This window comes from Saimiri boliviensis, chromosome 11, assembly GCF_048565385.1.
Source record: "Saimiri boliviensis isolate mSaiBol1 chromosome 11, mSaiBol1.pri, whole genome shotgun sequence".
NCBI classification, from domain to species: Eukaryota; Metazoa; Chordata; class Mammalia; order Primates; family Cebidae; genus Saimiri; species Saimiri boliviensis.
The window spans coordinates 38,122,074-38,137,400 of record NC_133459.1 but is presented as its reverse complement, the minus strand read 5'-3'; the positions used below and the strand labels follow the sequence as shown (position 1 = coordinate 38,137,400).

At 41.9% G+C, this 15,327-nt stretch overlaps 1 protein-coding gene across 23 annotated transcripts in view; it reads right to left on the bottom strand.

The window, feature by feature from the left end:
- Nucleotides 1-15,327, bottom strand: part of LOC101042315 (microtubule actin crosslinking factor 1) — a 393,287-nt gene that overhangs the window by 104,738 nt on the left and 273,222 nt on the right. For 20 of the 23 annotated variants that reach the window (XM_074380572.1, XM_074380574.1, XM_074380570.1 and 17 more), the window contains 6 exons: nt 14,797-14,914; nt 8,462-8,524; nt 7,352-7,593; nt 6,084-6,213; nt 4,299-4,498; nt 659-1,154 (listed from right to left, as the gene is read on the bottom strand). In XM_074380572.1, the coding sequence (XP_074236673.1) occupies nt 659-1,154; nt 4,299-4,498; nt 6,084-6,213; nt 7,352-7,593; nt 8,462-8,524; nt 14,797-14,914 (1,249 nt within the window). The remainder of the gene's footprint in view (nt 1-658; nt 1,155-4,298; nt 4,499-6,083; nt 6,214-7,351; nt 7,594-8,461; nt 8,525-14,796; nt 14,915-15,327) is intronic. The other 3 variants (XM_074380563.1, XM_074380579.1, XM_074380583.1) reach the window with 1 other exon arrangement.

Below are 15,327 nucleotides of genomic sequence, written 5' to 3'. Positions count from 1 at the left end.
CCCAGCTACTTGAGAGGCTGAGGCAGGAGGATCACTTGAACCTGGGAGGCGGAGGTTGCAGTGAGCCAAGATTGTGCCACTGCATTCCAGCCTCGGTGACAGAATGAGACTCCATCTCAAAAAAAAAAAAAAAAAAAAAAATCAGCCGGCCATGGTGGCACATACCTATAGTCCTAGCTTCTTGGGAGGCTGAGGTGGGAGGATCACTTGAGGCCAGGAGACTGAGGCTGCAGTGAGCCATGATCAAACTACTGTACTCCAGCCTGGGTGACAGAGTGAGAGACCCTGTGTGTGTGGTGTGCATAATATAAAAACAAAAAATATGTGGGTATCAATGAGAGTATATGTGGAACTCCACTTATTAGTACATCTACAGGAATGAATCTCTACTTGCTAGTTGAAATTTAATATTAGAGCTTTTATCTCTAGGACTATGCTATGTTTACCTTCACATTTTGTGAGTGTTCATTGTGTAATAACCACAGCAGTTCTCTTTGGAGCTAGGAGAAGGAATTGGTTTAACATCATTCTGAGTTACACCAAAAGCAGTCCAAAAACAATGTAAGGAAATCCTAGATTCTCAGGACTACTTCCTAACCCACTCCTTCTTTCTGCTTGCCTCTATTACGGCAGAAGTGTGCTCTTCATCCCAACTTACCTGCAAGGTCTTCTAAACCTTGGAGAGGCAGGGCAACTGTCTCCAAACGCTTCTTCAGTTCATCCTTGAGGTACTGCTCACCAATGAGTACTGAGAGTTCATCACACAATGTCTGAGCCTCCTTAACCTCCTGGTCTAACTGCTCCAAGTCAGATCGAATTTCACTGGTCTCCTCCAATTGCTGCTTTACGGCCTCGGGTTGGGTGCTGATAGCTGACTGGCCACTCAGCCGTTGTCCAACTGCCTTTACTTTCTCTGATAAGTCTTGCAACAGTTCCTGGTACTGGGTGCTCTTAACAATAGCTTGGTCAATTTGGCTGGAACGAGAGTTGAGTTTGTCAGTCAGCTCAACCCATTTCTGATTGATGCTCTGGAGTTCTTTCTGTACTTGGCTGGTGGATAGAGAGACATCTCCAGGGCCTGTGAGGATGCCCTGAGCTGCTTCATTCAGTTGCTCATGCTGTTGCCTGCGTGCTTCAAACTCCTTCAGCATAAACTGAAATAGAAATGACACCAAGATGTTTAGAGAGGAAAAAACAAATCTAAAAGCAGTGTCAGGCCAGGCGCAGTAGCTTGTGCCTGTAATCCCAGCACTTTGGGATGCTGAGGCAGAAGGATCACTTGAGGTCAGGAGTTTGACTAACCTGGCCAACGTGACAAAACCCCATCTCTACTAAAAATAACAAAAATTAACCGGGCGTGGTGGCGAGCACCTGTAGTCCCAGCTATTCAGGAGGCTGATGCATAAGAATCGCCTGAACCCAGGAGGCTAAGGTTGTAGTGAGCTGAGATAGCACCACTACATTCAAGCCTGGGCAACAGAAAGAGACCCTGTCTCCAAAAAAGCAGTGTCAAACCAAAAACTGATGTTGGATTGTGCCAAACAGTGTCAACTACTTAAAAAAAAAAACCAGAAAACTAAAGGATCGAGCTATTAGGCTGAGGCAGTATCACTTAACAATTGTTTAATAAAAACTTATTTTAAAAAGATCACTGACCCTATTTTATTTCTTTTTTTTTTTGAGACGGAGTTTCGCTCTTGTTACCCAGGCTGGAGTGCAATGGCGCGATCTCGGCTCACCGCAACCTCCGCCTCCTGGGTTCAGGCAATTCTCCTGTCTCAGCCTCCAGAGTAGCTGGGATTACAAGCACGCGCCACCATGCCCAGCTAATTTTTTTGTATTTTTAGTAGAGACGGGGTTTCACCATGTTGACCGGGATGGTCTCGATCTCTTGACCTCGTGATCCACCCGCCTCGGCCTCCCAAAGTGCTGGGATTACAGGCTTGAGCCACCGCGCCCGGCCCGATCCTATTTTATTTCTTTTCCTTATTTGTCCCATTCTGTTTCAATGTCAGTTAGTAAGGTCAGACATGGCTGAGAAATTAACGCTGGCATTCATCAGCTTTGCCAGGCAATACTCAAGCCTCTGAATTGGGAGTTTAGAACACTGGATCCCAGAGCCAGCTGTATTACTAGCTGGGCTTGTCATGTCAGCTCTCAATGTCTGTTTTTCTTAGTTTCTTTCTTAGAATCTGAAGAGCATATACAATCGCCATATTATAATATAGCATAATTAGACAAAGAGCTTCTTTAAAGCAAGGACTATGCCTTTTTATTTCTCTTCTTTCCCTTGCTGCTCTCATCAAAAAAGTTAAGATTACAGGATCTGGAGTTGGACTCCCCTGTGTTCAAATCCTGATTCTATCACCTCCTAGCTGTATGACCTTAGGCAAGATTTAATAAGTTCTCAAACCCCAGCTTCCTCATCTGTAAAATGAGGATAGTAAAGTACTTATTTTGGTTGTTACAAGGATTAAATGAGGTAATTCATAGAAAGTACTCAGTATTTGCACTGCACAAAAATGCATAAGATATAGCCTCATGAAATGACAAATGTGTACACAATGAACTATAATAAAATATAACAAAAGTAAAAATGATTAAACACTGATGTGAACATGCAACACAGAACTGTGAAAGCATGGAGTAGGGTGATTAATTCTGTTGGCGATGACAAATGGCAGAAGACAGAAATCAGGAAAGGCTCCTCAGATGTGACAATAAAGAACGAGTAGTCCTCCAAGCAGAGCAGGGATTAAGGCTGGTGAAGAGCACTTCAGGGGAGGGCCTAGGATGAGTGGAGGTACAGAGATCAAAACGATTTTCATAATAACACTAAGATGTTATTTGTCTTTAAGAATTTCTGTTCTGTCACAAATGTTCAGTGATGTTTCCAGAGGCTACATGGTGTTTGATATTGCAACAGATATGCAGAAGCAGATATAAGAATAGCCTATTAAGCCAAAAATTAAGATTTGCAAAGATGGAAAATGTTATTTTTTAGTAAAATATGTTTCTTAGGTTAATGTGATGGTTTTATCATTGCTATTTTAAAAAGCTAAATACTTTAAAAATTCCTCATCATGCCGGGCACGGTGGCTCAAGCCTGTAATCCCAGCACTTTGGGAGGCCGAGGCGGGTGGATCACGAGGTCAAGAGATCGAGACCATCTTGGTCAACATGGTGAAACCCCATCTCTACTAAAAATATAAAAAATTAGCTGGGCATGGTTGCACGTGCCTGTAATCCCAGCTACTCAGGAGGCTGAGGCAGGAGAATTGCCTGAACCCAGGAGGCGGAGGTTGCGGTGAGCCGAGATCGCGCCATTGCACTCCAGCCTGGGTAACAAGAGCGAAACTCCATCTCAAAAAAAAAAAAAAAAAAATTCCTCATCATTTTAATACAATAGATGTTAATAGATAAACACAAGCTCCTGGATATGTTCAGTAATTTTTTAGAGTATAAAAGGGGTTTGAAACCAAAAAGTTTGAAAACCATCGGATTAGAAAAATTTACAAGTAGACTAAATAGGACTCTAAATTTATCTGGATGCAGGAGCTGAAAGAAACAGTTCTTTCAAAAAGTACTCTTTCTTTCTTTCTTTTTTTGTGACTGTGTCTCACTCTCGTTACCCAGGGTGGAGTGCCGTGGCACAATCTCGGCTCACTACAACCTCCAGCTTCCAGGTTATGCAATTCTCCTGCCTCAACCTCCCAAGTAGCTGGGACTACAGGTATATGCCACCACGCCTGGCTAAATTTTGTATTTTTAGTAGAGTCAGGGTTTCACTGTGTTAGCCAGGATGGTCTCCATCTCCCTAACCTTGTGATCCACCCGCCTCGGCCTCCCAAAGTGCTGGGATTACAGGCATGAGCCACTGCCCCCAGCCTGACCAACCTAAATTTCTATGATGTTCATAGGCACTTAAATCAATCTTTTTTTTTGAGGTTTGACCACAGAAAATCCTATGTCAATCCAGCAGATATAAGATATTAAGTAATGTGGATCACTATCACTGGGGATTACAAGCAAAATATAATTCCATAATTTAGTCAGAAAAGTTCTCCATTCTCTCATCTACTCATCTTACTGTCTCTGTTAATAATAATAATAATAGAGTTTTTGACTGTTTACTATTCTACAGACATCATGATAAACACCTTATAAATATCTCATTTAAACTGAGGCTTTTAAGAGATTAAATGACTTGTCCAGGATCATATGAAATCTACTTACTGGGAGCAACTTTTGAACTCAGTTTCATGTGATTCCAATTTCTTTGTTGCTATATTGCTTACCTGGACCTGTTGCTTTTGTGCATTCAACATGTTGGGGTCAATAGACAGGGGTCCCAGTACTCCCATCATTAGTTCTTTCTCCATCAGCCATGGCCGGAGCTGGGATTCTGCAGCCTGGAAGCAGGCCAGATGACTTGCAGATTGCTCTAGCTGCCTTTGCCGAGCCACAGTCACCTCAGTGGCCCTTTCCCATCGGTAATCTGTGGAGAGGAAATGAGGCAATGTATTCCTTTACTCTTTTCAATAACTGGCCTGGTCCCTAAGTTATGTTGTTAATATACTGCAGGAAATGACTCCAGAAGCTTTATTTATTTACTTACTTACTTACTTGAGACAGTATCTCACTCTATCACCCAAGATAGAGCAGTGGCGCAATTATGGCTCACCAAAGCCTCAACCTCCTGGGCCCAAGTGGTGATCCTCCCACCTCAGCCTCCCAAGTGGCTGGGACTATAGGTGTGTGCCACCATGCACAGTTAGTTTTTTATTTTTTGTAGAGACAGGATCTCCCTATGTTGCCCAGGCTGGTCTTGAACTCCTCAAGTGGGAAGATCACTTGAGCCCAAGAGTTCAAGGCCAGCTTAGACAACAAAGCAAGACCTTATCTCTACAAAAAAATTTTTGAAATTGGCTGGTTGTGGTAGCATATGCCTGTGGTCCCAGCCACACAAGAGGCTGAAGCAGGAAGACTACTTGAGCCATGGAAGTTAAGGCTGTAGTGAGCCATGATCACACCACTGGACTCCAGCCTGGGTGACAGAGCAAGACCCTGCCTCAAAAAAAAAAAAAAAAAAAAAAATGCCAGGAATGGTGGCTCATGCCTATCATCCCACCACTTTAAGAGGCCGAGGCAGGTGGATCATCTGAGGTTAGGAGTTTGCAACCTGACCAACATAGAGAAACACTGTCTCTACTAAAAACACAAAATTAGCCAGGCATGGTGGCGCATGCTTATAATCCCAGCTACTCAGGAGGGTGAGGCAGGAGAATTGCTTGAACCCAGGAGGTGGAGGTTGTGGGGAGCCAAGATTGCACCATTGCCCTCCAGCCTAGGCAACAAGAGTGAAACGCCATCTCAAAAAAATAAAAAATAAAGTAAAATAAAAAAACAAAAAAATTCATCTACATTGTTTACAGTTCAATATTATGAGCACACAATTTATCTAAATCGATTTATTGAATATTTTTATTATTTCCAGCTTTCATTTTTATCATCAATACTCTCTTTAGTTCTTTTGTTAAGTTTTTTTGAGAAAGGGTCCCCCTCTGTTGCCCAGGTTGGAGTTCAGTGGCATAATCAGGCTCACTGCAGCCTTGAACTCCTGAGTTCAAGCAATCGTCTCACCTCAGCCTCCCCAGCAACTAGGACTCTAGGCTCATGCCACCACACCTGGCTAATTTGTTTTTCCTTACTTTTTGTAGAGACAAGATCTTGCTATGCTGCCCAGGCTGGTTTGAACACCTAGCTTCAAGCAATCCTCCTGTCTCAGATTCCCAAAATGCTGAGATTACAGGTGTGAGTCACTGTGTCTGGCCTCTCTGGTTCTTGATCACAATAGATTATCAATTTGACTTGCCCAAGAAAGCCAAACATCTGACTCTTTGAGTGGAATCTCTAATTTTTTTCCCAATTCAGGCTCATGCTCTGGCCCTATCTGGGCCCTAATTGCTTATTTATAAAAATTAGCTAAAAATAATTCCTGTTTTATAGGATGTGCTGAAATTCTCTACTTGCTTTGAAGACAAGTAACTTAGCAAATTTGTAACACTCCTCTGAAAACTTACTGAGTTCTTCTTGAATTTTCTTCCAATTTTCTGCTTCCTGTGAGTTGGGATATGTGACCAGTAATCCAGCCAGGGCTTCTTTTACTTTTTGAATTTTGGGAGAATTCTGTTCCAATTCAGCCAGGAAGACCTACGAAAAAGAATACCATGCATGCCATGAGGTTTTGGACAGGAAACAAAGCTGTGTGTATGGTAGAAATGACTGGAAAACTGCAGGCTCTACTAGAATCCTATCAATGACCTGTTTAGTGATGTTAAGATACTTAACCTTTCTACTTCAATTTTTGTTTTACAATGAAAATCTAAATGGCAGGATCCGAGTTTCTTTTATGTATAACATATCAGTAGAACTCAGTAAGAAGGAATTATTAATCCCAATAAACTAAAAATACCAAGTTATGATGAAAACAATATTTTTGTAGTTGAAGGAGATGAGACGCTATGATCAATGGGAATATTACAAGTTTTGGTGAAAATTTCCTACAGGATTTTCTATGGTCTTGTACCTTCTGACATTTTTCCTAGTCTCACGTGTCAATCTTAAGAATGAAATGCAAGCCGGGCGCGGTGGCTCAAGCCTGTAATCCCAGCACTTTGGGAGGCCGAGGCGGGTGGATCACAAGGTCAAGAGATCGAGACCATCCTGGTCAACATGGTGAAACCTCATCTTTACTAAAAATACGAAACATTAGCTGGGCATGGTGGTGCGTGCCTGTAATCCCAGCTACTCAGGAAGTTGAGGCAGGAGAATTGCCTGAACCCAGGAGGCGGAGGTTGCAGTGAGCTGAGATCGCGCCATTGCACTCCAGCCTGGGTAACAAGAGTGAAACTCTGTCTCAGAAAAAATAAAAATAAAAATAAAAAAAATAAAAAATAAAAAAAGAATGAACTATAATCACTGTTACTTAGATTCCTCCAAGAACTGGAATGGCACTTTGATAAGTATGGTTTGTCTTGCTTACAGGATCATGTAGAAAATGAGATCCCATTTTCAATGAGCTAGTAATTCTGTGGAGGGCTATTCTTTTTCTGCAAACATATCTGCTTTTGTTTCTGAATCCAACCTATAACAACTTCTAATTTCATAAGTAAGAAAATTCTCTAGGAGAGTTAAGGCGTATTAATCATTTAGAAGTCAAACATACTGCCCATCACAGCCTGGACTGTTGCCCATGTCTCTCTCTCAGGTGCTTGGGCTTGGGGCAGGAACACTGGTATAGCTGTTTCTTCCTCTTGGTGTTGGGATGCAACTAATGTAAACACAGTACCTTATTAGATTCAGCTTGGGCTTTCACTGTTTCTGTCTTGGTTGGAGATGACATGGCATCCATGGATTTCAGGACTTCCTCTTTTGATTCCAGCCACTGCAGCACTGAGTTTGCCTCCTTCTGAACCTCCTCCATTTTGTTGAGAACAGCCTGAAGGCTTTCCTGGCGTTCATGAAGTACTCCCCCCAGTTTCTCATACTTCAAGTTTACATCTGACATGTCACACTGGATCTCCGTCAGATCTAGTATCACAGAAACAGAAATCAGATTGGGAATAGCTCTTCAAGTATTTTCCTTGGCTCCTTGCACCTAAATTACTTGAAAGGATTAAGCATCTCTCTTACTCCTTCTAGTGGACTAGAGATTATCTTCCTGCTAAATCATATGGAAATTCCTGTTTATATACACAAAACAAAAGGTTCTCATTAATCTGCTTTTGGCATTATATACTCAGATGTAGACCTTAAAATGCTAAACATGAGAATAAAAAAAATGAGGGGAGCAAAGAAAGAAATTAAACTTAGTGTACTACTGGAATTAATGGACTTGGAGCCTTCTTCCATTCCTTCTTCTCCAAACTAGAGAATTCAGCCAGCTGGGAGGCTGAGAGCTAGACTAGATTATCTCTAGCATAACTTCTTTATAATTCAAAGACTAACCTTTTTTTTTTGTCGAGTTTCTTCCTTATTTGCCTTATCTAGTGATCCAGTCTATTTCCGCAACACTTTTAACTTCAGGGGCTACCAACCTGTTTATGGTCTATAGCAGGCGTCCCCAAACTTTTTACACAGGGGGCCAGTTCACTGTCCCTCAGACTGTTGGAGGGCCGCCACATACTGTGCTCCTCTCACTGACCACCAATGAAAGAGGTGCCCCTTTCTGAAGTGCGGCGGTGGGGGAGGGGGTGGATAAATGGCCGCATGCAGCCCGAGGGCAGTAGTTTGGGGACGCCTGGTCTATAGCCAGCAAACCATGCTTCTCCCCAGATTTTTATCCTTACACCCATTCTGGCAGCAGTTCTTCCACACACATTGCAACATACACAAATGTAAACATTGACACTGTCCTAACACATCCAACAAAGCAGCACTGTTGAAATGGCATTCTCACCTTTGCAGGTGTGGTATCCGTTTACACTGCCTACAGAGCTTCCTACAGAGGGCAGTATGGAACCTGAGCAGAAGGACAGGGAGACAAACAGGGCAAGACCAACGTGTTAGGAATACATACAGGCACTGAATTTGTCCATTGGCCCTCACTTTAAGCTTGAGTATCAGGAAGTTAACACAGAACAAGACAACATACTCATGGAAAGAGACAAATTATTTTAGCAGCCAGGCAACAAAGTGTCACTCAGGTTTCTTAGCAGGAATGATTCTTTTTTTAAAAAATTTCCCCAGAATACCTAATTGGCATATAGCAGGAATGATTCTTAATTCATATTGTCTTTTTATTAATCTCCAGCTTGAATTCTTTGGACACTGCCCTAGTGTTGTGAAGCAAGTACTGGTAAAATTATTAAGTCTAGAATGGTACCTGTCATATTTTGGAATGAGCTTTTATAATAAAGTCAAAAAGTTTCACCTTTTATATCAATGTCTTTTAATACAATAAAAATGTAAATAAGTACCATTAAGGACATAAAAAGCAGGCTTCTTTTTTTTTTGAGACAGCGTATCACTCTGTTACCCAGGCTGGAGTGCAGTGGCATGATCTTGGCTCACTGCAACTTCCACCTCCCAGGTTCAAGCCAATTCTCCCATCTCGGCCTCCCAAGTAGCTGCCACTAGGCCCAGCTAATTTATGTATTTTTAGTAGAGACAGGGTTTCACCACGTTGGCTGTGCCGGTCTTGAACTCCCAACCTCAGGTGACCTGGCTTCCTCAGCCTCTCATAGCACTAGGATTACAGGCATGAGTCACTGTGCCTGGCCTAAAAAGCAGCCTTCTTTTAATAAAGACATTAAAATGAGCCCTTCTTATATTGTTTCTAAATGAAGATTCTTTACCTTTTCTTTCATAACCTCTTCTTGCTCCCTTTTTCCCAAGAAAAAACAGAAATCCTAAGTGCCAATATATATATGGCTCAACAACATTTCCATAAATTGTGCTTTGGGCCTTTGGTTCTGTTTCTAATTACCAGAATTTCACATACATTCTCCCCAAGCTGACTCCTTATATTTCAGAGAAATTTCCTAAGATAGGCAAAAACCAGGTGCTATAATGATAAATATTATATAGAAATCTGAAAAATATTCATAATAAAATGACACTTTAAAAGGACAGAAAATTTTTGTATGCACTGATTTCAATGTATAAAAAAATCATGTGCAAAGTTATATTACAAAATAGTTGGCTGGGCACGGTGGCTCACGCCTGTAATCTTAGCACTTTGGGAACTGAAGTGGGTAGATTGGTGAGCTCAGGAGTTTGAAGCCAGCCTGGGCAACACAGTGAAACCCCATCTCTATTAAAATACAAAAAATTAGCTGGATGTGGTGACAGGCACCTGTAGTCCCAGCTACTGGGGAGGCTGAGGCAGGAGAATCGCTTGAAACTGGGAGGCAGAGGTTGCAGTGAGCCGAGATCACGCCACTGCACTTCAGCCTGGGTGACAGAGCAAAACTCCGTCTCAAAACAAAAACAAAATAGTTGTGGGCCAGGTTTGGTGGCTCATGCCTATAATCCCAGCACTTTGGGAGGTTGTAAGTTTAAGACTAGCCTAAGCAATGCAGTGAGACCCTGTCTCTACAAAAAAAAAAGCTTAAAAAAAAAAAAAAAATTAGGCATGACAATGCACATCTGTGGTCCTAGCTACTCAGAAGCTTGAGGTGGGACAGCTGCATGGGCCCAGGAGGTCAAAGCCATAGTGAGCCATAATCACACCACTGTACACCAGCCTGGGTGACAGAGTGAGACCCTGTCTCTAAAAAGAAGGAAAAAAAAAAAGCTGACTTAGGATGGTGAATGAGAAAACTTTAAAATGTTAATGTTGCTATATTTTCTTTTTTTTTTTTTTTTTTTTTTGAGACAGAGTTTCGCTCTTGTTACCCAGGCTGGAGTGCAATGGCGCGATCTCGGCTCACCGCAACCTCCGCCTCCTGGGTTCAGGCAATTCTCCTGCCTCAGCCTCCTGAGTAGCTGGGATTACAGGCATGTGCCACCATGCCCAGCTAATTTTTTTTTGTATTTTTTAGTAGAGACGGGGTTTCACCATGTTGACCAGGATGGTCTCGATCTCTTGACCTCGTGATCCACCCGCCTCGGCCTCCCAAAGTGCTGGGATTACAGGCTTGAGCCACCGCGCCCGGCTGTTGCTATATTTTCAATAAAAAAATACCAACTAGAAAAATCACATTGTCTTACAGTATGGTGATGGAAAAAAAGAAACTGGACTATAGGAGAGGAAGGTATTAACCAAGGTTGTCACTAACTCAGTATGTGAGCCTTAATCTACGAACACAGTTTCTTCTACAGGATTTAAAGATAATATAACCTATCCTGTTAACTCTCATGGGGTAACTGGGGAGAGATCATGAGGCAATGTATGTCAAAGTACTTTATGAAGCAGAGCTACAAAAATGTAAGGAACTGAAATATACATGGTTTTTTCAGAGGAGAACTTTTTTTATACATGGTTTTTTGGAGGAGAACTTTGAGAGCACTCAGGATAGTAATTTTCAAACTGATTTTCAAAGCACCCTAAAAAGGTGTTTTAGAGATTGTGTTTAACGTTTGGTTTAAATGTAATATTCACATAAATTTCTAATTACTTAGAAATGATCATAAAACATGCATGTTCAATTATGCTGAATCCTACAACTTAACCCACCAGATACAATTATGCCACTTTTCCAGGGAAAATAAAGTACCTCCTGACACATCTAAGCATCTATTTTAACTTATTTTTGAGTGTCCCTGATTGGAAAGGTGGTGACTCTTCACCAGCAATTTAATATTCAAACCTGTCCATGTCTACTCATGTATACTCTACAAAGAAAAACATCTAAGCCGGGCGCGGTGGCTCAAGCCTGTAATCCCAGCACTTTGGGAGGCCGAGGCGGGTGGATCACGAGGTCGAGAGATCGAGACCATCCTGGTCAACATGGTGAAACCCCGTCTCTACTAAAAATACAAAAAATTAGCTGGGCATGGTGGCACGTGCCTGTAATCCCAGCTACTCAGGAGGCTGAGGCAGGAGAATTGCCTGAACCCAGGAGGCGGAGGTTGCGGTGAGCCGAGATCGCGCCATTGCACTCCAGCCTGGGTAACAAGAGCGAAACTCCGCCTCAAAAAAAAAAAAAAAAAAAAAAAAAAAAAAGAAAAACATCTATAGCACATGTGTAATACATTAAATAACATGACCAAAAAACTAACATGACTTGCTCTCTGTACATCTACACAGTTCTCATTGGGGCAGAACTGTGTAATAATAGAATTTTTAACACTTTGGGTCATGATATCAGTTTATGCAAGGCTTTTGTACTCAATGCCAATTTTAAGTGTTTTCTATGTGTAGGAGCCCTTATCAAATATTCTTAGTGATTTAACTTTGAAACAAGAATTTCTTGGCTGGGTGCGGTGGCTCACACCTGTAATCCCAGCACTTTGGGAGGCTGAGGCAGGTGGATCACCTGAGGTCAGGAGTTCAAGACCAGCCTGGCCAACATGGTGAAACCTCATCTCTACTAAAAATACAAAAAAATTAGCTGGGCATGGTGACACATGTCTGTAGTCCCAGCCACTTGGGAGGCTGAGGCAGGAGAATCGCTTGAACACGGGAGGTGGAGGTTACAGTGAGCCAAGATTGCGCCACTGCATTCCAACCTGGGTGACAAGGTGAGATTCTGTCTAAAAAAAAAAAAAAGGAAAGAAAAGAAAAAAGAATTTCTTACTACATCATTTCAGGTTTCTAGCTCAATTTAATCAAAACATGTTCTGAGATTATAAAGTAAACTTTTAAAAACATTTGTCATCATTTCTTAATCTGTGTGAACCATATTTTCTGGACACAAACCAAACAAAATTTAGGAATAAATTGGATAATGAAGCTGTCATCCAATAATCTTCCTTTTCAAATTTTTATATTCATTAATATAGTCTCAATATTCTTACTGGTGGATTTCAGAACAGATAAATGCTATAAAACAACATATAAGGGAAATTTATGCCAACAAAATATTTGTTTTATATAGCAGGGTTCTACATGCGATTTATATTTTTTTAAAAAATGATCTAGTCTAGGAGTCAGTAAACTATAGATCATCAGCCAAATCTGGCCCTTCATCTGTTTCAATAAAGTTTTATTGTAATATAGGCACAACCACTCATTTCTATTAATGAATTGTCTTTGGCTGTTTTTGTACCACAATGGCAGATGTAGACTGTGACAGAGACCATATAGCCTGCAAGCCTAAAATACTTACTATCTGGCCCTTTATAGAAAAAGTTTGCAGTTTGCTGACTCTGATCTAGTTACATAGAAATTAGTCACTGAATGTAGAGGTTAATGTATCACTAATTCCCTGAAATGTTATCACTCATGGATAGTTCCAAAATATCTTTTAACTTTAGAATACTATAGAAAAGTACACATTTTCAGAAAGAAAATAAATTTTTCCTTTACTTTTTAAGTGAGAGATCTCAATTAACAATCAGCAAGTGACTGGGAACTCATATGAGATTTTTTTTTTTTTTGAGACTGAGTCTTGCTCTGTTGCACAGGCTGGAGAGCAGTGGCACAATCTTTGCTCAATGCAACCTCCGCCTACTGGATTCAAGTAATTCTCCCACCTCAGCCTCATGGGTTCAAGCAATTCTCTTGCCTTAGCCTCCCAAGGAGCTAGGACTACAGGCACATGTGCCACCATGCCTGGCTAATTTTTGTATTTTTAGTAGAGACAGGGTTTCACCCTGTTGGCCAGGCTAGTCTCAAACTCCTGGCCTCCAATAATCCACCCACCCTGGCTTCCTAAAAAGCTGGGATTACAGGCGTGAGTCACTGTACTCGGCCTTCATATTAGATTTTGCTTGAAAGACTTAATTTTGGCCGGGCGCGGTGGCTCAAGTCTGTAATCCCAGCACTTTGGGAGGCCAAGGTGGGTGGATCACGAGGTCAAGAGATCGAGACCATCCTGGTCAACATGGTGAAACCCCGCCTCTACAAAAAATTTAGCTGCGCATGGTGGCACATGCCTGTAATCCCAGCTACTCAGGAGGCTGAGGCAGGAGAATTGCCTGAACCCAGGAGGCGGAGGTTGTGGTGAGCCGAGATTGTGCCATTGCACTCCAGCCTGGGTAATAAGAGCGAAACTCCGTCTCAAAAAAAAAAGAAAGACTTAATTTCCAGTCAAAGATTAAATATACACCTGGGCACAATCTTCGTATCCCCTCTGAAGAAGTGTGACAGTTCTCTGGTGAACTGATACTAACTTCTATTTTTTTTTTTTTTTTTCCCCCAGATGAGAAGCTCTGTTGCCCAGGCTGGAATGCACTGACGCGATCTCGGCTCACTGCAACCTCTGCCTCCCAGGTTCAAGGGATTCTCCTGCCTCAGCCTCCCAAATAGCCAGAATTACAGGTGTGAGCCACCAGGACTGGCTAATTTTTATATTTTTAGAAGAGACAAGGTTTCACCATGTTGACCAGGCTGGTCTCAAACTTCCGACCTCAAGTGATCAGCCCACCTAAGCTTCCCAAAGTGCTGGGATTACAGGTGTGAGCCACCGCACCTGGTTCAATACTGACTTCTAAATACCTTGTTTCTTCCTGGATATCCCTTCATACCCATCCAGGCCTGTCCAAATGTCTTTTTTTTTTTTTTTTAGATGGAGTCTCGCTCTGTCACCCAGGCTGGAGTGCAGGCACGGTCTTGGCTCACTGAAACCTCCACGTACTGGGTTCAAGCTATTCTCCCGCCTCGGCCTCCCAAGTAGCTGGGACTATAGGTGCACACCACCACGTCTTGCTAATTTTTGTGTTTTTAGTAGAGATGGGGTTTCACCATGTTGGGCAGGCTAGTCTCGATCTCCTGACCTTGTGATCCACCCGCTTTGGCCTCCCAAAGTGCTGGAATTACAGGAGCCCCTGCACTCAGCCAGTGCCCAAGTCTAAAGATGACGCATACTCATCCCCTTTGCATGTTCAAAAAAGCAAAATTTTCAAGATGAAAATCCTATTTTAATTATACTATGTTCATTTGATAGTTTTAAATGGGCCAACCAGTTCATTATCTTTTCCCATCATGGGAAGGAATTTTGCAAAACGGGGCAATGTTATATAGCAAAAGGGGTGACAGGTCAGGTTGTGGGGGAAGACTGCTTTAGGGATGCCCTTTGTTTTCATACTCAACCTTGATTTTCACTTTAATTATATAAAGAGACTTCTCCAAAGGCCAAATGCAAAGAGCAATTTTTGTTCACTATACTTTGAAAAGCCTGTACTCACCTGTCTTGCCTTGGGAATCAGGTGCTGTGATTTCCATGATGAGATTTTCTAAAGAAGTACCTTTGCAATTGATTTCTTCCACCAGAGTTCCCTTACTTGCCCAGTCATCTAGTAGACTCTGTTTAAAGAAGAAAATGGCTGAATGTAATATCTGGGGCCTTTTTTCTCATAAATAGGGACACCTGTTCTACATATACTTCCTTGACAAGCATTAAGAGACCATCCTTCTGATTTATTTATTCATTTACCAAATAGCTAATGAATATTTACTATAGGCCAGGCACCATGCCAAATGCTGGGGATATAAAATAGAATTATGACACAATTCCTAAAACCAGGAGCTCAGATTACCAATTGCATTATAAATGCTATTACAGTATTATGGACAGTCTGTGAATTCCAAGAGCACAAGAGGAGTTCTAGCTAATTCTGCCTAGAGGAAGGAAAGCTTTGAGTTAAGATAATGGCCAGGCACGGTGGCTCACGCCTGTAATCCCAGCACTTTGGGAGGCTGAGGTGAGTAGATCACTT